This window comes from Athene noctua, chromosome 1 (assembly GCF_965140245.1).
Source record: "Athene noctua chromosome 1, bAthNoc1.hap1.1, whole genome shotgun sequence".
NCBI classification, from domain to species: Eukaryota; Metazoa; Chordata; class Aves; order Strigiformes; family Strigidae; genus Athene; species Athene noctua.
Genome location: NC_134037.1, coordinates 109,263,583 through 109,286,117, shown reverse-complemented (window position 1 = coordinate 109,286,117; position 22,535 = coordinate 109,263,583). Strand labels below are relative to the sequence as shown.

Here is a 22,535-nt window from a genome sequence, read left to right as displayed (position 1 = left end):
TGGGCACACTGCTGGCTCACGTTCAGCTGCTTCTCAGTTAGAACCCCCAGATCCTTCTCTTCCAGACAGCTCCAGCCACACCTCCCCAAGCCTGTAGCGATACATGGCGTTGTTGTGGCCCAAGGGCAGGACCTGGCACATGGCCTTGCTGCCAGAAGGCTGAGGGGTGACCTCACTGCAGCCTACAAGTTCCTCATGGGGGACAGTGGAACAGGAGGTGTCAATCTTCTCTCTCTGATGACTAGCAATAGGACATGAGGAAATGGAATGAAGCTGCATCAGGGGAAGTTCAGGTTGGACATTAGGAAAAGGTTCTTCATCAAGAGGGTGGTTGGTCACTGGAACTGGCTCCCCAGGGAACTGGTCACATCACCAAGCCTGTCAGGAGCATCTGGACAATGCTCTTAGTCATATGGTTTAGTTTTAGGGAGCCCTGCAAGGAGCAGGGAGTTGGACTTGATGATCCTTATGGGTCTCTTCCAACTTGAGACATTCTATGATTCCAAATAAGAGAAATGGAAAACATTAGCAACTTCATGCTCCAGCATTCCTTAAAGTTTTTTTGTTTTAGAGTTTTGAGCTGAGGTGGAGGAACATTATACAGCATTAGATGCACCTCTAAAGCAGAGGTTGGAGTTGGTTACAGCAAACAGAAATTAGCAGCAGAAGGATATGGCCATGACAGAAACTTAGGGGACTACTGGTGTGAGGGGAACTGCAGAGAGTTGTGACAAAGATTCATGTAAGCACAGAGAAACTGACAACAACAAATGTGGTTGGAGAACAGTTTTTATCTTACAATATAAGGAATGATTTTAAAAAAGACAGATATTGATGACAAATTATTATGGAGAATGATATCTAATCATTACGAGCTGTAGAATGGAAGACAGTCATCAGCCAAATAATGTCAAGGAGATGCAATTTGCATTATAGGAAAGTAAATTAATTGCTACAGTCTAGGTAGATACTCCAACACAGAGTTTGAACTGAAGGATCTTCTCATTTGCTAAAGCCTAAGTGTTCTTTTTGATATCCAGAAAACCTATTTTCTTATACTGTTACTGGATAAGGAAGTTTCACTTTGTTATTAATGCTTCTGTGACACCTACACACATACTCTTCGCAAGTGTGACAATGCAGAATCTCCCTCTACCAAAGCTCAGATTTGAGAACAAAATTCTCTGTTAACACCCACAAGTAGAAGGTGGTAAAGGTGCAGCTGTGTAACAATCCTCTTCCTGAAAGCCAACCAAAAAGTCATCATGATCACGTCCTTAGAGGAAAAGTCTGAAACGCCTAAAGAGAAAGTTTAAAACAATTAATAAAGAAAAAAGGACTGGAGAGCCAGAAAAGAAGGAAGCTTAATACAGAAGTCAAAAGAATGAGGAAGGAAAACACTCTTCTCTGATCGTGAAATCAAAGTAGTCCGTTCTCAACACCAGTGAAATCATATCCAATAGGTGTTTCAGTAGTTATGTTTTGAGGGTTGGCCACCTGGATGTATTCTGGAGACACCTTAAGATTTTATTGGTTTGGAGCAACTGCAGACTGAATTGTTACTATTGCAGTCACATACACCTTTCACATATACCTTTCAGCATGCTGATCTCTTCTTAAACTGCTGCCCCAACATTTAACCCATCCTAACATTTAAGAACGTAAATTCATAAACCACAGTCTTATGAATCCATGATATAATCTTTACCTTGTACCATGTGTTCAGTTCTGGTTACTCCATTTGAGAGGCTACCAGAGTGTTACAGGCCTTTAGAGAGAATAGCATCTACCACCTTTGGTTCCATACTTTCTGTACCATCCATATGAACTACAACAATACAGAAACAAATTCAGACATATCTAGTTTTTAGGTAAATATTTTATGGCATGTACATGACAGAGCATTTAATGGGACAGATGGGAGGTTTTTACAAGCAAATCGGGGAAATGACAAAGTGCAAGTTATTTAGGCCGTGGTTCCATGGCAGCGTAAGCCAATCTAACTGCTGGCTCTTTTGCTCCCATTGTTCTCATCCAGAGAGGGGCGAGAGGTGCTATCCCCTGTAGCACTCATTTGACCTTTTGTGAAGCCACCTCAGCACACTAACCAGGCAGAACACCAAATCAGCAGGTCTCCAGAACACTGAGGAGATTTCTGATGCACTGGTAATCTGAAATGGTTCAGGTGAGGTTCTGAGGCACACTAGAATCAATGCGACAGAGGCAACAGGAATCAGCAGCCAGATGTTACACAGACCAAGGCTGGCACGGAATCCCAGACTTTGCAAATGTTTTAGATGATCAACAGGGAATATTGCTGCAGTGGTTAAGAAGCTATTTGCAAAGCAGCTGTTTGTTAAAATCATGGTTGGTTATTTGCATGTTTAAACATAGTCATGTTATGTGGCTCTGCTGTGTGGCCAACACAGAAGGTTTGCCTCTGCACAGATGAACAATCCCTGGTGAACCTTCTTTATTTCTTTGGTTACTGCCCTCAGCCATAGGGTAGCATTGCCACAGCAAATGTGTTTAAAAAAAATAAATAAAAGCCCCTCAACTGTCAATCACTCACTGAAAAGGTCACCTTCCCTCCTGCCCCCAGATTTAAAAGGTATCTTTTATGACAATTTAAAGTAAGACGTTGGCTTTCACATGGACATGTCTGAGGCATTAGTTCATCCTCCTGCCTGCCAACTCCTTAAAGGAGCAGATGCCTCTGGGAGGTAACATCTTTAAGCCACACACACAGTTTGCCAGAGCTCATTTGTCAGTGCCCTGCGGCAAGCCTTTCATCTTTTAGCCACATAATGATAGCAGAACTGTATTATAGATGGCTGTATTTACATGCATGAGCAATCCAGTTGAAATGTATATTTTTGCTAGCCAATGTGAAGAGCAATTCTCATCTGCTCCCTACCAACCAGCAAAGCTATTCAGTTCGTGTTGAGAAATCTCAACCCCCTCTCCAAGAAACCAGTCTTTGAAATCTTGCTGTAAACAGATGCCTATACTCAGGAAGGTTCTGCTCAGTAGAACAATGCAGATTAGTCCTTTTCTGAACAGATACCAATTCTAGACAAAAAAATTGAAACCAACATGCAAACACAACTTCAAAGGAAATAAAAAACCTCTCCCAGACCTCTCGGTATGACTGATGTTTTAAGTTCTAACAAAATGACTAAGAATCGCCACAAAAAAGGGGACATAAGAATGTGAGCACAAAATCAAAACTTGCTACAAAAACAAAGCAAAATGGCCTCAGAGCTGGTCTTGATTTAAATAGAAAACACTTTCATAAATACCAACACTACAGTTTAAGAGAAACACTCTTATATCTTGACAACACCTAGGAACTGTCTCTATGGGGAGTGCTAATGGGTTGAGCAACTGGTTCTTGCTGGAAGACTGGGCATTTTCATGTAAGAACACTGAGAGATGGCACCCATGACTTTAAGATGTTTTTAGAATGGTAGAAAGTAATTGTGTTCCCATTACAGAGCTCTGAGAACACACAACTGTAACTAACTTTGGCACAGTATAAGAAAATAGGCACGTACCTTCACCAGAAACAAAGACTACGTGCAACAATAGGGCCTGTACTTACATGAAGGCAGTTAACTCTGCTATCACACTGTGACCATGTTTTTATTGGCTCAGTTCCCACAGACTTCGGTTTTACATGGTCCAGCTTAAGCCCACATTCTCCTGAGAGCATTTAGTCTGTTAGAAGAGTTACAGGACCTACACAAGCTTGCATAATAAGCAGGGGTTAGCAAACTACCATGCTTTGTATTCTGCTGAGTAAGTAATCTGCTTCTAAAATACTGTGGCATCATTCTCATCTCAAAAATAACATTTCTGCAGACTAAAAAGCCTACATCCGCTTTCAGTACATAGTCATTCAAATCAAATACTTCAATCCAGCATAAAGGTGGGCAGATTTATCTGGAAGCCAGTCTAAAGAGTCTACTTATTGCGAAAGTAATGGAGATAAAAGGCATGGTTTTGTCATCCCCAGCAACAAAGACAATTCAACTCTTGCTTGTATTTAAATACCAGTCCTTGAACTCTGAAAACCTTTGTAAAAGATAAAATCTTTATAAACAAACAGTTGTGTTATCTTGAGTCATGCAGCATCTACCTTTAAAGTGGTATCAGCTTCTCAGATTAGACACCCTCACGTCTTGAAAAGCAAATCACTATTAACTTAAGCAAAAAACTAGATGTTCTTCACAGACTAGTTTCCTTTAAAAAAAAAAATGAAGATCCTTTAAGAAAGTTATCTATCAAGAAGCCTTCTTAGATATGCTTGACCAAAACAGCTTTGTTTCAGTCAATTAGATTTAAGTTATCTCAGCACAGAGCATTGTACAAAGAATAATAGTTCTCAGCTAAACTCCTACTCCCTGAGGTCACTCAATAATGCTCACAGACTGAAGGAAATGGAACTTGTGCAGAATCTGCAGTCTAGATGAGAATAAGTTATACAGAAAAAAAGCCACCTATTTGCTATATATTCATTTCTCCACTTTAGTTATCAAACTCCATGTAAAAGGTGGCTACAGTATCATTTCTAGGTTAGTTTTATCTTCCCATAAACCAGAAGTGAAAAAAAAGCACAGGTGCATTGCGGGGATAACAGTGCGTTACCATCCTTATGAATGAAGGGAGGGGATTTGTTCTGCCTATAGCAGGAGGGCTAACACACCTTCCAAGTGACGTAATCCTTTAAGACCAACCTACGGTAAGAAGTGATCATCCAAGTCTTACTGACCACATCTGGCAGAAACCAGGGTTTCTTCACATTTATTACAGCAAAATGATGAATATTACCCACTTTTATACTGCAGGAAGGAACTTACCAAGATAGAATATTACGATTTTGACAATTTAGAACATTTTTAAAAGCACCTTCTTGGCTTCAGTTCCGTTTCCCATTTTGGTAGACTCGGGCACCAAAGCATTCAATTTTGCAGAATAAATCTGTCACTCTTAAAAGTCTTAGGTCAGGATTTCAGTGGAAACAAAGGCCTCTTTCATAAGGATCTCCAAAACATAGGCCTGTGACCAAAATTCTCACTTCTGCACATAATTTCAGGATCTTCCTGTAATCCAGAATACACTTACAGAATGGACTACACACAGAGAAGATCAGAGTTAAAACCCCTAAAGGAAAACAGAATTGATGTAGTTGCATATACAAGAGCTCAGACACAAAGACAGCTTAAGTGCTGAGCACAAAGGAAGAATTGAAATCAAGACAGAATCCAGGAAGTGAGAACACCAGAAAACCAGAATAAATTCCATGTGTAAACTAATCCAATTTCTTTGTGCAGTAACAAGACTCATTCTTTATTAAACTGTTCTCACAAAGCAGAACAATTACTGACAATAACTAACATGCAGCAACAAAATTAGCTATAGCAAAGAAAAATGTCTTTTTTTAATCATTCCACTTCTCCTGTAAAGAAGGTTACCTGTCCATAACTGCACAGGTTGCCTATGTGCCCCTGTGCTGCCTGTTGGCAGCCTGTATTTGGCACAGACTCCATCGCTGGTGACCAGAGGCACGGAAGTGTTGGGCTCCCAAACTAAGGGCTTCACATGCAATGCATTCAATTCAGCCCTATGGTGCAGCAGCCGCATTAACGCTGATTTCTCCATCACATACCAGTGGACATATTCAAGTAGTTGACAGTATGATGGATTAACTCATTGGAAGTTTATTAGGAAAGTGATCAGTGCACATACGCACACTCTCAACAAGAGTATAAGCACAAAAAAGCAGAGCTTTGAGTTCACAGCTTTTCTACCACCCCATGAACGCAATATTGAAGTAGCTGAGAATTCCAGGACAAAGTCAAGAAGCACCTTTCTTTTTCTGAAAAAAGTTTTCAAAAGCTTGGTTTTGTCGTTTGTTTTTTTTTAAGCAGTAGCTTTATCAGTGTTCTTGTGTATTATGACCACACAGAACCACCCTCATTTTTCTGAGTATATGGAGAACAGGCTTAACGATGCATACCCTTACATAAGTTAACACTAGTATTTCCTTACGGTTTTAGAGAAATAATTCCTGAATTTAGAAAACTAGAAACGCATTCTCCTGCCTCTTTTGCTTGATAGCTGCTACTCTACCATGAAGCACTGAATTGCCCCCCTTCACTAGGTAACAGTGCCCCCCTCTAAAACCTGCTTAAGTGTACACCAAGCCCACACAGTCTTCTCTCTCTTTATTTTTCTCTTCCATGCACAAGGAAATACCGCTCAAGCCTTTCTGCACCTCAGCTCACAGAAGACACCTACGTGCCAAACCAATTTTTAAGAGATGTCCAAAAATTGCACTAAAATAACAGCAGCCTTTTCACCCGCCAATTCAATTTAACAGCTTAAATCTTTGCTTGTATGACTTTGTGTAGCAACCTTTCATACTGCAGAACAGTGATTTAGACAAAAATGGCTTAACTACTTAATATACTATATTGCAAATATTAAGAAAATGATTTGGAGCATCAAGTAAAATTTTCAGCATTACAGTATCGTATTGAAGTTTAACTATGAAAAAAGTTTAGCCTTCTCTCTGGATTTATTTGTATTTCAAAAGCCAATGCAACAAGAAAAGTGTTACGTACATACCAGTCACTCCCATAGACTAGAATCTGAGTAGTCACTGGGAATTTAGCACTGCAGTATTTTCCGACAATATGTAACATTACATGTTCAGCTGGAAGGGTAACTCTAATGCAGTATACAAGCCTGGGTTTTTTCCGAGCCCTTGGCAAATGTAGGAACTCCACTGCTTCCGAGTAGCTCAATTATTTTTATGTAAGTGACAGCAGGTAGCTATTTAAGTAGATTGATTTGTTATATATAAATGCCAGTACAGAGGAGTCTTTGTATGGCTCTGCTTTACTTTCGTGGCTTGGTTTAAGCCAAAACACTAGTCCTGACAGAGCCTAGTTATACCAATAGCATAATTACATTAAAATATTCATATGGTTTTAAGTATGCATGATCTAGTCAAAGCAAGTATCAATTTCAGCTACTGGGTTTTCAAGCAAAAAGCCTTTGCAAGAGACAATTAAGGCTTCCATCACCCTAACAGAGGTAACAATGAAAAACAAGTCTAAGCCACAGGAGCATTGGTCTATTTTTGACAGTGGTATTTAAGTATTTATTAAGCTGGTTTTCATCCATTTATTCATTGGCTGACATCCATCTGCCACATGTAACATTGGAAAATGCACAGTTAGCAAGCTGCTAAAATAAGGGAGCCCGGTTGCATTTTTTTATCAAAATAATAGGCAAGAGCTTCTAGAATTTGTCTTGCTGATACAGTTCAACTCTGCCTGAAGCAAGAACGGGAAAAGGTCCCCTGCTACTATAAAACAGTTCAAGTAAGGAAAAAAGCCAGACTATTTTTTAAGAACAGTATTTGCAAAAGCAGAAGAAAACCATCCAGTTTCTCACCATTCTCTAGCAATATTCAAGCAAAGTTTTACTTTCATTTTTCAAATACAGAAGTTTATTTAGCCTATAACAGTTCTACAAACTGTATCACAGATAGTGATGCACAGCTTATGACCAAGATCAATACCAAGAGCTAAAAAATCTTGCTAGTTATAGTGTTCATACAAATCAGCAATTTTAACATTTCACCTCAGAAAGCATCTGGTCTTCTAAACCCCAGTGATGTATGTAATTTATGTAAATATTTATTAGATCCAGTCATCATGTTACAGTATTAGTCAGGTTAATAAACCTTCTCACTGTGAGAATACACCAGCATAAGGTATGAACACAATGAAACCTATATGACATTTTATAGTAACTTTCCAGAAATATGCTTGTGGCCCATCAAATTCAGACTAAAGTACTGTAGATTTAAAATATTTACTGGTCTTCTTAGCATACCTAATGTGTAAGAATAGTTTCTTGTTCTATTCCTAAAAATAAATATAAAGCTTTCAATTGAAAGCATTTATTTTCCTAGTTTTCCAAAGCAGAGTCTGGGGGGAAAAATGCTTCAGACTTGTCATCAGTCCACTTCGGTACATAAAAGCATCTCCTGTCCCAGTATTCGTTCAAATCCAAGAGATATTTTCTTCCAGTGAAATATGACCGGAGCACTCATTTTATTTTCAGCAATTCAGTCTGTTTCCATGGCAGCACTGCGGGATTCCTTCGCCACCATGAGTCGCATTAGCTGACTGTGGAATTTCTCGATCTTCTTTACGTCTTGTGCCTGGTCTGTTCTATACAGCAAACACTGTAAGAGAAAGTTGCTTAATATCAGATTTCACTCAAATTGTTTTTGTCCTGTTTATAGTTGCAACAGATTTGTGCTTGAAACACACAAAACAAGGCAAGTCCTTAAATGTTCATTTGTGGCATGTTGCTACCATGAGGCAGCATAAACAGGTACCTACCCTGTTTTAAAACACACACATCTGTGTTTACATGTAAGTTTCTCTGAAAGGCTCATGCCTTCCATTAATAGGGAAGCTCATGATTTATCCTAGTTTCTTCTCTCTCAAAAAGGTGCTAAAACTTGGGGTTTAAAGCTGTCTCTAAAGACACTCCTATTCATGTTGTCTAAAAATAGTACCGGATTTTAAACCTGCAATTTCTTTCCTATTCTCTATACTCTGAAAGTAAGTTTATTCTGCCTTTCACAGTCCTTAATGTTACACTGCCAGTGACATAAAATCAGTTCAGTATTTCCCACTGAAGGGGATCCCCTCCCCCAAGCAAAATCTGTTTCTATGACAGTCCTAAATAAGGAACATAGCATCTGATTAAGATAAAAAGGAACTCCTTCATGTGACAAGCCTGTAAATGCAAAAGGAACAAGAGTAATATGCCAACGACTTATCATAGAAAGACCAGTTAGGGTGTTGGGTTTTTTTTTTGCAGACTAAGTAATTCCTTACACCTGTACAGCATGAGTATGACTGCTCAGGCTAATTTAACAATGAAAAAAACCGCAGAATGCTCCATTCTTCAGTGTTGTCAACACCACAACTTTTGCCAGCATTAAATTTCTATTTTAATTCAGACATGAACAGTAGAAAACAGAGGGTTTTTTCCTTCTTTTTCCTTCAGCTATATTAGTTCTGCAGGTTAGGCATCAAGGAAGACTCCCCTTCCCACCTTTAGAAAAAAAATAATAATACCCCACACACACCCCACCAAAAAAACCCCCAAGACCCAAACCGAAACCAACCCCCTGCTGCCCCACAGGTGTAACAGCTTTCTGTGACCAGAAGCAGGTAAGGCGGCCTATAACTGAAAAGAGTTCACATTCATGAATCACCAGACTCTAACCTCCCCTGTGGAAGATTTCGACTAAATTGCCCCTAGCTTTCCCCTGTTATCAGTGCCCCAGCCTCAACATCTCACCCACATTAAACCCTATGATCCTGTTAAAAAGTGTCATTACTGGAGTTTCCCATCTCTCCCAGGTATTGGAAATAAGAAATCTGATTTTCTTTCAAGTCTGAAGATAAGAGAAGGTCAGACTACTGTTACTTAAGCTGGACTGCAGAAAACCAACAACTTGGCTATAACAGCACTAGCACCAAGAACCTGTTGCTGGCATGCACGTCCGTGTGCATACACCAATGCACACTGACACATTTCTACCTGCTGCCCACCACTTCACATCCTACCCCTTCCCAGGCTACTGAGAACAAGGGCAGCCAGTAAGAGCAGCTGCTCCATTGCCTTGTACAGCAACCCTTGGAAGGACACTGCAGAATTCCACATTGCATATGTGTTCCAGATTTACTGAATGCATAACTGACACCATAACAGTATTTCAGAAAACGGGATCCCTGAACTGCAAGTGGATCTTGTCATTTGTTCTCATAACCACTCCACTGTCTCATAATCACAAAGGAGCTTAACCTACGGTTGGAAGTTGTCACCAGTCTGAGCAAATAAAAAGGACCACACTCACACTAGTAAACATATCTGTTTGAAGATGATCCTGAAATGCTTTGGCAGAAGCTACCAATGGCATTCCATAAACATTTTCAGATTGAGAGCATCTGAGATTTCTGTAATTATAATTTCTCTTTTCATAGAATTCTAAAATAATTACGTTGACACCCATAAAGAACAGGGAAGTGTTAGAACTTTTCCTGTACTACGCAGAATTGAACCACAGGTCAGCGTCAGTCACAGACACAACAACCAGGGAAGTCTGAACACGAGTTTTTAGAAAACTGTCAGGCAATGGCTAAGAGCTCCCAAGTTGACTGACAGCAAAATGCAAGTCTGGGAGAGATATAATAAGCCTTGAAAGTGAAATATATCCTGTACTTACAGCTACATCATCCGTTACTTTGATACAGAGGTTTCCATCACAATGTCGGTATTTGAGAACAACCCGCACCTGAAATGACAAACATTTTTAAAATTAACATCTATAGCTAACGAATCTCAGAACATATCTGAAGGCAATTAGCCCAAATTCAGACTGCTTTATTAGGATTATGTACTGCTTCACATTTGTGTCACCTCTGTGGTGGTCCTCAGCTCTGGTGGCCACTAATCCTACAGCCAGCATGGTGTGGAAATTGAACCATCACACCTCCCTGCCCAACATGTTAAACTGGTATCACAGCAGCATTGGGAAGCTTAACATTGGGCATAATAAAACCACTGTAAGTAGAGCAATGACAGCTGCAGAGACCTTAGCAACAAGGCAAACTCCACGAGCAACATTAACACAAGACACCCCCTCACCATATACCACGCTTCAGAAAAACTTAACTGGAAGTTTGTGCTTATAAACTTGAAACACTTAAAAAAATAGTTCTGCATGAAGACTTGAAAGGGATTCACTGAGTGGGGTAACACTACTACTTTTTCTTCTACGGTACCTAAACTGTAGGTAAAAAAGTCATATTTCCAGTCATTACAGTTACTTCAATAGCTGCACTGCAGCCTGCAAACAGAGTTGAAGTGTTCTGATGTTTCTGTAAGTGGAAAGGGAAGATACAAAGAATAACACTTTTAGAGTAATTACAGTCAGAGGACTGAAGGGAATCCTTTCAAATTAAATTGCTTTCAAGACTCAATAAGGCTAAATTTAAAGTCTTAAAGCAAGCATTCAACTTCTCACTAGAACAGTTACTACTGTAGTCACCTGCCCTGAGCTTTAACCTGGCCACAGTCCCTCTGGATTCTCAAATCACCAAAGTTCTCAAAGCCATGGTGATAAAAATCGACATCCTCAGAAACTGACTGAGCATTAAACGCTTCCTTCTGACTGCAGAACTGGCCACAGAGACTTTATGTCTACTGTTTCTAGCCTCAGCTAGCATCAGTAACTAGAAACAAAGCAAGGTGTCCTTTTGAGAACATTCTGAACTCACACTATAAACAGGTCTTTGTTGTAATGGCCAACCTCCTTGACTACGAAATACATCCTGGAGCAAGAAATTCAAAATATATCTTGTCACAGATTTATCTTTCTTGTTTAACAAACTGTAACCTTCCAACCACAAGAGCTGTGTAACAGTACATCCCTCTGCTGAGCAGGCCCAAAAGCACAAGAGGCTGCCTCAAGCAGCCAGCATGGATTCGATACATAACTCACTCCTGCAAAAGGCAGACCAGTCACTGCCTAGCCTCACAAGCACAGGAAGAGCATGCATCCATCTCCCATGATTCTTGTTCTTCCTTCAGTTCTTGCCAAGCCCAATCACACAGAAAAGCTCCTCAGGCTAGATCTCTGGCAAATTAAAAGAAGGGCACTTGTGTTGTGATTCTGAGGCCTATATAAACTCCTTTGCAAATAGACACCTTTACTGCCATGCATGGGAGGAGACTGTCTTTGAGGGCCCCTCAGGAAAAGGGAGAAAAGCAATTCCTGGCGGCAGTGACATTCTTCCTCTTTCATTTAATAGAATGTTACAGAGCATAAGACAGTAAAACAGGACAATTTTATTATCAGTAGATAGGCGGCAACTGCATATGATGCAGTCACATATACTCATGTGCCCTATTTTTGGTGACAAAAACTAGGTCTTTTTTATTGACGTTTTCTTAGGCATATGAATCTCACATTACTTTTTGTGCTGCTTTTTGGCTGAATTATGTTTTTTCTGAAGACTGAAGTTACTTTTAACATCTGCACAAACTATTCTCCTAAACAAGTTACCAGAAACAAAAAGCAGTTGTAAACCAAGAAGTTAATTCCTAGAGCATTTACCTTTTAGGAAGCAAACACCTTCCAGTCTGAAATGACACTGCAGGCAACAGCACAATGTAAAAGCTAATGAACGCTTTTATTTTTTTAGGAAGACAAATTAAAAAGATACAGTCTTAAGTGTTGTAAACTGACAAAACAAACCAATTCTGATACACTTTTCATTCAGAAGAACTTTTAAGCCCGGATTCTAACACACAGGTACACTCTAAATAACCACATCGTCTCTGGAGGTGGGTTCTAGAGGTTCATACCTGTCGCTGGTAACATCACCTGAAACACCATCCCCGACGTACGTTTTTGGGGTGTTCAATGGGAACTTCCGTTCCGTGAGAAAAGAAGATCAGGCGTGACACCACGAGTAACCCCCCCTCCCTTGGCGAGCGCGGCACAACTGCGGTCGCTGCAACGCGCTCCCCGGCCCTGCCGGGACTTAAGGCACCGCCTACCTCCCCGGGCGGCCAGAGCGAGAGCGCCGGAGCCACCACGCCGCCCCCGCCGGCGCCCACCGCCTCACCCCAGCGCCGCTCCTCCCCAGGCCTGCCGCGATCGGCGGAGGCCCAGACGGCCGGCCAGCCAGCCAGCCAGGCCGCCCACCGAGCCCCTCAGCCCGGCCCGGCCCGGCCCTGACCCACCTTCATAGGGTCGGCGAGGTAGAGCTTCTCGGCAGCGCGCGTGAACTCCTCCCAGGCCTGGTAGTGCGGCATGGCGGGGCCGGCCCGGCGCGGCGCCCTGCTCCGCTCCCCCCGCCGGCGGCAAGATGGCGCCGAAGGCGGGCGATACCTCCCTGCAAAGCCGGCACTTCCCATTGGCCAGCGGGAAACTGTCGACCAATCGCGAAGCGCGTGACTCAGAGGTTCTGCGCCCGGAGGCGGAGCGCGGCCGACGGGCTCAGAGAGGGGAGCCCGGCGGGCGGCGCCGTCGCCACAGCGCCCCCTCCAGGCACGGCGGGATGACGGCAGGCACCTCCCCGCCCACAGCGCGGGTCCGCGCCCCCATTGGTGGCTGCCCGCCGCCAGGCTGACAGGGTTCGAGTCCCGCCGCTGCCGAGGGGCGGCCCGCCCGCCTCGGGCCGGGCGCTCAGCCGGGGCGGCACCTGCGGGGCTCTGCCGGGCCCGGCGCGGGCCGCCTCGGCGTCAGTCTCCCACTGTGAGGCCCACGGTGGGGTTTTGGGGACGCGGGACGCCCGGTGTGGGGGCGAGAGGCCCGGCCTGGCCTGGAGGGCCCGGCGGGAGGCGAGGCGCGGCCCCCAGGCCAGCCCGGCCAGGCGGGCTGTGAGCGGGAGGTTAGCTCGGCTGGCTCTTACCGCTGCATCTAGCCCCGGTTTTCTCAGGCTGGAAGGTCCTTTGTTAAGCTGGAGGTTGGCTCTATGTTAGGCAGCCTTTAAAAAGCATATTTAGGAGCAGCTCACTGGCTTCCCTGGGGGCCGCAGTGGTCATTTCAGAGGGGTGCTGAGGCAGGGCTTGGCGCTGAAGTTAAGAAATTGAAAAATTGAAAGAAAGATGCTGGTTTCAGAAAGAGACTGGAAGTTATAAAATTCTAAAGATCTTGGGGAACGAAGCTTTTCAAATATATACGTGTGTGTGTGTGTAATGCATTGACATAAACCAGACTAAAATTCATTACAAAAGAGAAATGAGAGAGGAAAAAAAAAATCCGTTTTTTTTTTCTGTTATATTTTAAAATCCCATTTCCTGAAGTAACCAGGGATTTTTTTTCTTTAATTACACAAAGATTGTAGCCAGCCACAGTACTAAGCTCTGACCATGCTACATGGCTTGTGTAACTGCTGTGATTACAGTAAACACATAAAAATTGCAGTTCTCTACTGTCCAGTTCATAGGGATGCACTGAAAACCCCGAAGCTGATGATAATGACTCACAACTTCGAGTTAGTTTTAGTGAAGTGATCAAAACCTCAACAGTGTGGCCAGACAAACGGGAAAGTTTAGGGCAGATCTGCATGTAAAGGGACAAATTATGCAGGCTGTTCCAGTCTCCACTAGCGACATGGGAGAATAGTAGCTGTAGATTTTTGACCACAAAAGGCACAATAGGCACAAGGGAGAATGAAGAAACATGGCATAGAAATAAAAGGGTGGATGGGAGGTAAGGGGAGAAAAACTAGAATGAATTTCCCTGAGTCAGTAAAGCAGAAAGTAATTGTTACTGTGGGGATCAACTCTGAAAAAGTCTGCAGTGATTAGACTGCCAAACTTTAATAAATTGCGACTTGTGGGTGTTATGTGGTCTAAACAATTCTGTTAAAGGGCTTTGCACCAATGAGTGGAGGCTATGAATAGTAGAAAGACTGGACTTTTTTTTTTTTTTTTTTCTATCCAGAACTGCTCACAGAGTTTAGATGCTGCGGTGTCTGAGAACCCAGCTTCAGAATCATAAGAGTTGTCTTGCAGCGAGGCTGATAATCAACAGCTCTGATTAAAGGTATAAACGTATTGACAGAGCCTAAGGCAATTATTCCAAACACAGAACCTAACCTGGAGGGAGGGCTTCTCCACTACCTTGGGTTTTAGGTAGCCATTTACAACAGCAGAGTAGGAGTTGCATTTGGTAGTGCTTTATGGACATGTAGGCGATGTAAATATATGAAAATGAAAGGTGTGGGGAGCACAAACTGTGTAACACACACAACATTTCACAGAACCATTGCTCACCAAATTTGAATCCAGGTTTTTAAGTGGGACATGGATATTTTCTTTCTGAAGGAGGAGTCCAAATTTTGGGCTGACCGGCCAGAAGTACCTCAGGGTTGCTTTTCAGAGGATTTTAATTTTGACTCAAATGTTTGGGATCTTTTATGTGTTTTCTGACACAAGAGCTGTTTTAGGAGCTTGCCAATGGCCAGTCATTAGCCCTGTAATTCACAATTTCTGCAGCTGAGCTAATGCAACAGGCAAGATTAGAAAACAAACCCATTTTGATATTTCTTTTTCCTTAACCCAGATGATTTCTGTGATCCAGTTTAGGATGCAGCTTCTAAAACTATTACATGTGCACAGTTCTGGAGATGTCAGACTGCAGCAGCCAGGGCAAGGAACAGAGAGAGGGATTTTGTAATTGGCCTTACCCCTGAAGAAAATGTGATGTGTCACTATGACGGTTATATACAGGCTGATACACAATTCTGCATAGCCTGTTTCTGCTGCAGATCTTAAGGATTTTATCTGCCCTGCCACTACCACCACCACCTATGGCCCCACAGTCATGCTGCCACAGCTATTTGTAACTGTGCTGGGGATCAAACCAACGCTTGGATTAAAAGCAGCACCGTTCTTAGTAACACTTTTTTTAACTGAGATCAGTTTGTTTTTCCAGTTTACTGTGTGGCCTTATGTACTGTTGTGCTGACACAGCTGTTGAAAATGTACCTTTTTCGGTGGCAAGACAGGATATGGGAATTCCTACTGTTTTTGCTGGCTTGCCACCAAAGATGGGGGTTGCATATGAAACAACCCCTCCAGCTCTCCTGAAAACAAGGCCAGTTGCTGAAATCTCCGCAATTAAAAAGAGAGGCTACTTCTGAGCCTCAGGGAATGTCTGATACCTATAGTTAGTGTGCTGCTTTGCTCTGTTGTTCTCTTCTTGCCTGGAGAACAGAACATTTTCTTGACATGTTTGAAAAGTAACTCAGACCACTGCAGTTATTCAGCTGTAAGTTGTATTTGATGCATGTCCAAAACTGTATTTTTCAAGTGAGTTCCAGTGAATGCAGTAATAGTAGAAATCTTTCAATGGGCTTTTTGTTTAGTGAAATAAAATGAACGGTTGTTTATCACTGTGTGGAGTGTTTGGTATCCAGCCAATAATAATTTAGTAGCTAGTAAGAATTCTGCTAAAACATACATACTTATCTTGCTTTCTTTTCTTGAGTTCCTGCTTTCTTCCATGCAAGAAATCATTCCAGTGGTCTTAACAGCCATTCCATCACTTGTAAGTGAAATCTGGAATGCTGTAAAACCTCATTTACCCTTTCCTCAGTCTCTCCTTGCATATCCTTGCTATATTCCCTAGACCACCTTAGATAATGTCTTTTTTTCGCTTGGATTTAAGGCCATAAAAAGCTATGAAGCAACAGTGTAAGTACTTGTGTGACGAAGATTTTTCATGCGTTTTTTCCTCAGGCCTTTTCCCCTCATCCAACCTGTATGTACATGATTAATGATCTCTCTTTGATCAAGCTTCTACATGCATTGCCACTGCAAGTTCTGCTTTGTATAGTTATGTTCATGCATCTGGATTCCACATGGTAATTTCTTCAGGTTTTTATCTAGTGTCTTCCTTTGCATAAATGACAAACTGAAAGAAAACAGTAGAAAAAGACCGTCCATTGTATCTTAAAATATCATCCACAGAGATCGTGAGTTCTTGCAACTCCTACAAAGTTCATGGACGTTGCAGCTTGCAGCTGCTCGACATCACTCAAGGTTAGATATTTGGTTTCCTGTTCTTCACATTAATGCTTTTATTCAATCTAAAGCAGGTGCCATATTCTTATTTGCAATTGTATTTTTCTTTCCTGGATAAGGAATTCAGATAAGAGTATTAAATTCATTAAGATAATTATCTGTCACTATGACATACTACTGGTGGGTAAAACAAGCTGGTCTTTCCAGCTACAAGAAGCTTTGTATAGAACACTGTGCATTATCATGCTAAATTATAGATTTGATAAGAAACAATAGGACAAACTCTGATCTCAGTTATGCTGCTGTAAATCCAGAGTCATTCCATTTATTTCAGTGGATTTTTTTTTTTTTTTTTAAATCTGTAACAGTTTAATTAAGAGGAGACTTTGGTGCTGAGATGGTAATCCTGTTCTTGGACCAGGAGCAATATAAAGTCAGCGCAGTTACACAGGTCTAAAAGAGTGTTAATGAGGAGTTAGTTACAAGGCAATTATTGCTGCCAGGAATGCTTAATGCTTGAGGAAGGAGATATAGTCACTTCTTTCAAAATAGCTTCAACCCAGCCCTCAGTAAAGTTAAGGAGAAGGCATGGTGATTATACATTCCATTCTTGTGTGTGTATGGTCTAAACTGGCTTGGGATTTGTACCGATGCAAAAAACTTCAATCAGTTGTTTTTGGGGTTTTTTTGAAAGGCCATTTCTGTGCATAAGGGTGCAGATAGATCTTGAGTACAGTGAGTTCTGAAGTCTTTGACATCTCACCTAGCCTCTGAATCTCAGTGCCCATGAGAACCAAGTCTGCAGTCAGAAGCAGTTCATGCTCCTGGATGGGTTATAACATGCCAAATCAAGCCACGGGTTTTCACTCCACAGCTCCTGAAGGAGCACAAAACACACAGCTCCTTTCTATGGGTTTTATGTTTTAAACAGCTTGGCTAATGGTTTTGCCAGGCTGAGCCATATATAGTTAATCACATCGGTGTTAATTTTCTCCTTCTTTTGCACACAAGCATCTTATTGACTGATTCAGACTTACACTGTCCTAACAGGGTAATTAAATATTGGTGTGACTTGGTTGTTAGAATGCAGTTCGTGACAATTAAGGCTGTTTGTAGCCAGCAGGATTCTAGGGCCCTGTCCCGGTGCCTGTCCCAGCCAAGTCACAACTTCAAGTCAGGATGAGACCTGTGTGCCTGCTGCTGTCCTCCCTCCTTTTCCCCAGTGCCCCTGTTCCTGTGAAAGGAAATACAATCCAAACACACCCCTGATCAGGGCCACTGGGGAGCTCACAGCCTTGGGCACACCATGATCCTCACTCACCGTACATTTTAGCCTTAACCTTTCCCAAGATAGCATGGTTTCCTAGTTTGCTTTAACCATTAACCCACTCCCCCACCCCCCACCCCCCACCTCCCGTAATTTAATACGGTCTAATCTAATCTTACTGTATGTTAGGGAGTTTATATATGTGCATGTCAATAACCATTACACTAGCAAGAGAGTTGTCCCTACGCATGGCTGTGTAGCCAGCCTGGCCTTAGTAGAAACTTGGACGCTGTTCTGACAGTGCTCTTGTTAAGCTGTTTGCTTTTGATAGCTAGAAAGATGCATCTCTTCCTGTTAAGTGGTCAGTTTAGTCCCTTCAGCATAATAACATATTCAAATTAATGTGCTGTCATGCAAGAGACATATGTTAGAGAACAGACTCAATGCTGTCACAACATTGAGTGTTGAGATTTCAGAATGAAATAGCAGTGCTCGTGATGGCCTTCAGGGAAAAGAACACATCTGGCAGCCAGCTCATGAACCGGCATTTTAAGCACTCTGGAAGCAGACAGACACTGGCAGCATTAGCTGCTCATAGATTTTGTATCACCATTACATGAAGTTTCTGAGCATGCTTAAAATGGGGTTAGATCATCTGCTGGCACACACTGGAAACGCATTGATTTCTTACATTAATCTTTAAATAAAAAAGCTTTTGATTTGATAAACGTGACTTAAGGCTGGTTTACCTGTGCTATTCATGCTGCCATGGTTGACATAATTGAAGAGTACAAATCACCAGAATGGGCAAGTGAGATTAGATGCTTACAGCAATACCTTCCTAAGTCCCCTGGAGCAGTGCAACTGCATCTGGGGCAAAAGGACTTCCGGTACTCTTAACTAAGTTGATTTCTAATTCTAAACTACATGTCTCAGCCCAGATCAGATGTAAATTATCTCCTTCTCAGTTCAGCCTGCAGAAGGGACGACATGAGCAGTTCCTAGTCTACTGTAATGCTAAAGCTTGAACCTTCCTGGCAGGTGAACCCTGCCAACTTCTTCCTGAAGTGAAAGAGTAACACGCTTCCCCTTCCCCCTGTGCTATTGTGAGAACAGCAACATGTAGCTGGTGGGAAGTGGTAGCTTTTGATGTTTGCAGAGTAAATTTATGCCTGTCCCTGAAGTTGCGCGGCCTCATTTGAGTGGACGCTTGACTTAGCTGTGTCTGTGAAAGAGGCTGATAGTCCCAGCCACTTGTCATTGTCTTTTCCCAGGAATTAATGCCCTCTCATGATGTGTTTGCAGAGATGGTTGTGCGAGTGCCCCTTAACCCACTTCAATCAAACTGAGTTAGCAAAAACCTCCTACTTAATCCATTTAAGCTAAGTCTGGCTCAGGTTGACCAAAGTAGGTTAGGGGGTGCCCAGATGAGCCACTCTGCAGGCAGATCTGAAGAGGTGGTAATTTCCACAAGAAGAAGTAGGACGGGCTGAGCAGGGGGAGTGGATCTGAATCAGCAACTTCTCCCATGCCCTCAGCTGCAGGCAGAAGTGGGCGCCAGCCACTGTCCTGTCCTGTGCACACACACAGGTGTGTGGGGCAGCTCAGCTGGCAGGCAGAACTTGGGAAGCCACAGCTGTGCAGCTGTTTTCCCATATACCCCTTCCTGTAGTTACAACAGTAGAAAAACTTTGTGCACAGCAGCTGTTGCCTAGAACGCACGGCAGATGAAAGCCTCTGCAGGCTCCTTAAGCTTTCCTGTTCAAGCGTTTGTCCTTGGTCAAGAGCTGGTGCAGGGAGAGGTCCAAATTATGGTCAAATTAGTGTCAAAGTGGATTCTTGGCATTTGCATTGTCAATTCCTGAAACAACTGCAAGCACACATGTTGCTTTGATGTCTACAGTATGGCAGCTTTCTATAAAAGATGCCTCTTGCAGAGCTTGTATAGCTATTGGGCTTGCAGGCCTCCATAAAGCACACGGGAGAGCTGGGAGCTGTGCTGGGAAGGGCTTCCTTACCTCCAACATGGTGCTGCTGCTACAGTCCTTGTCATGGAGCTTGCAGGTATTTACCTGGAGCTTTTGTTGGCTTAAGTATGCAGAGAAATTTGAACCTCAAATATGTAAGTTTATAATTTTCATAAGATTTGGAGTACATTATAAATATGAAAGGAGGTCTAGGTAGTGTGTAGGACTGAGGGCAGGGAGAATATCTGTATAAATTACATGCCAGGGCTGTGACTTTTATGTTGAAGGGATAACTACTAACAAGATTTGAAATGTGTCCTAAGAATTGCATTCTTGCTGAGGTGTTTTTCTCTTTCCATTAGCAACTTTTACTGATCTCATTCTTTTTTTTAATGCTTATGAAGTCAAAAGTTGAAGTGATCTTGCTACTTCAGGAATAAACGACAAATTTCCCCTTTCTTTCAGATGAGGCAGAAGTTTAGAGGTTGCACAGATACTAGAAATGCATATGCAAGGGGTGTGAGCGAGGGAGGAAATATTGACCTCTCTCATCATTTTAGGGCCTGGAGAAAGATGAGGGACCTTCAGGCAATTCCCAGCCTGATGTTGACCCTCCTTCCATGTCTCCCTGCCTCCTACCCACTCCTGGCTGTGAGGGAGAGGAACTAGGAACAGTAGCTGCATGTTTTCTGAGGAATCTCTGTACCAGATCTCTATTTATAAGGATTCAGCCAATCTGTGTCACCCTTATGCAGCACAAAGAGATGAGGCAGGGCAGTGCGTCTGCTCATACATATTTCAAATCTTTTTTTTTTCCTTAGGGTTGTTTTCAATTTTATTTTAAAACAGTTAGGGTAAATCTGACTGCCCTAAAACTAGTTCCTCTTCTATATAGTTTACTCTTGTTGATTTAAAAACAAGAATCATGAGAAAGATTCGCCAGCATAGCATTTGCTATGCAAAATTTACATGCAGCTGCTTTGAACTAAATTCCCAGCAGAAGTGAAAGGATTTTGAGGCTTCCAGATCTTAGCAGACTACTGTTTTTTGCAGACAGAAATCTGTATGATATGTACTTCTCCAGAGATCCCTCCCAGCCAGCTAGGACTGTCCTATCCTTCTCCTACCTCACTGAGACATATTATCAGCTTTTGGGAGGGGATCCTTCTGGACCGAGAAAGTTAATTAGCTCTGCTTGTGAATGTGTGCCACTGAAGTGACTGATTACTTTTTGGAAGGAAGGAAAACTCTTGTCTCTAGAGTTGAAACCAGCAAACACATGCAAATCTGTGTAAATCTTGATGCTTATTTCTCTTTTATGGGGCAACAGTCTTCTCCATATGTGGGGCAAATTTTCCAGCAGTTCTATTTCAGCTTCTGGAGTTGTAGGCTGAATCATAAATCTAGTCTTACAGATCGAGAATATGATCAGGAGTGTTTGAAGGCTGATTGCAAATCAAGTGCTGGTAATTTCGAGTAAGATAGTCTTGCCTTGCCTCACTCCAGCCTCACCAGTTTCACACAAGCTGAAAATCCGTTGACACCGATAGTATTTTTGGGCAATGAAACCATGATCTAATCCAGGGCCAGAGTGGTAAACAAGTGGTTTGCTGTTTAGACATGTGAGGTAACTAACGCAATTAAGGTAATGCTGTCCACTTACAGGTGAGGTGAAGATGTCTCCTGTGTTGACACAAGAATCTCCTCACTCCTCGGTGGCAGTGCTAACTTCAGCGAGTGGACGTTTTTCTCCTTAGGAGCAGGATCAATTTGATGCCTGATAAATCTTATTAGGTATTCTGTTCATTCCTCAGAGAAGTATCATGAGGGTTAATTATTTCTCTGCTCTGACTCAGACAGTGATTTTGTGCCAGAGGATTCTGGCAGTAAGTATAATCCTAGTGATACCCTCAGTGAGGAAACCATTGTTAACAATGTTGATGAGGAAGCGCTAATGGAAGCTGAACCAGAGCCTGATATAGAAATTGAGAGACCTAAGGCAAACAAAGGAAAGAGGTTGAAAACCTGGCTGTTTTCAGCCTTCCGCAGAAGATCTTATGAAAAACAACTCTTTTGTCTTCTCCCCCCTTCCCCTCCTATCCAAATGCATGCTGCAGAATGGCTCTCCTGAGGCTGAGCTGTGCTAGATGGAGGGAGCTGATACGCTGCTGAAGTACTGGTGCCGATCCTCGTTCCCCTGGGAAGATGTGCAGCAAGGAGCAAGTTTCAAATAGAGAGTGTCTTCAGCAAAACTGGGCTGCCAGGTGGGAGCTGAGGCCCTTGCTCTGCCCAGGCTCCAGCAAGGCATCACTCCAGAGACAGTCAGCACTGTGAATTATAAATACATTGGCCATGTTACTCTACTTAGGACAGGTGCTCTTGAGTTAGATGTTGTGTGAATAAGACATATTTCCCACACTGTTTTTCTCTATCAGTATTTTATAAGCTCATGATGAAAGACCAGTGATACCTATCTGCTGTGCAACTGCTGCGAGGGGCAAAAGGGCTCCCTGTGCCAGCACCCAGAGCTAAGCACAATTTAGCCCTTAAAAAGTTTCCCTTGTCCCTAAGAGATTATTTTCCTCTCCTAGTCTCGTGTGGTTTCCAAGGCCCAGTCTAAACACATACAATGACATAGGATAGATAACTATTTTCCA

General features: G+C 42.4%; 1 protein-coding gene across 1 annotated transcript; it reads right to left on the bottom strand.

Moving 5' to 3' along the window:
• Positions 1–5,702: 5,702 nt before the first annotated feature.
• On the bottom strand, positions 5,703–12,989 carry SRP9 (signal recognition particle 9). Its single transcript, XM_074897307.1, has 3 exons — positions 12,853–12,989; positions 10,328–10,396; positions 5,703–8,266 (listed from the first exon to the last, which is right to left on the bottom strand). The coding sequence occupies exons 1-3, from the start codon at positions 12,922–12,924 to the stop codon at positions 8,147–8,149; spliced, it is 261 nt and encodes an 86-aa protein (XP_074753408.1). The 5' UTR covers positions 12,925–12,989; the 3' UTR covers positions 5,703–8,146.
• Between the last annotated feature and the right edge of the window lie 9,546 nt (positions 12,990–22,535).

Coding starts and splice junctions, on each gene's coding strand:
- SRP9 (XM_074897307.1), bottom strand. CDS start 12,924: ATGCCGCACTACCAGGCCTGGGAGGAGTTCACGCGCGCTGCCGAGAAG. Junction 10,397..12,852: donor ACCTCGCCGACCCTATGAAG/GTGGGTCAGGGC, acceptor TTGTCATTTCAG/GTGCGGGTTGTTCTCAAATA. Junction 8,267..10,327: donor AAGTAACGGATGATGTAGCT/GTAAGTACAGGA, acceptor TTTCTCTTACAG/TGTTTGCTGTATAGAACAGA.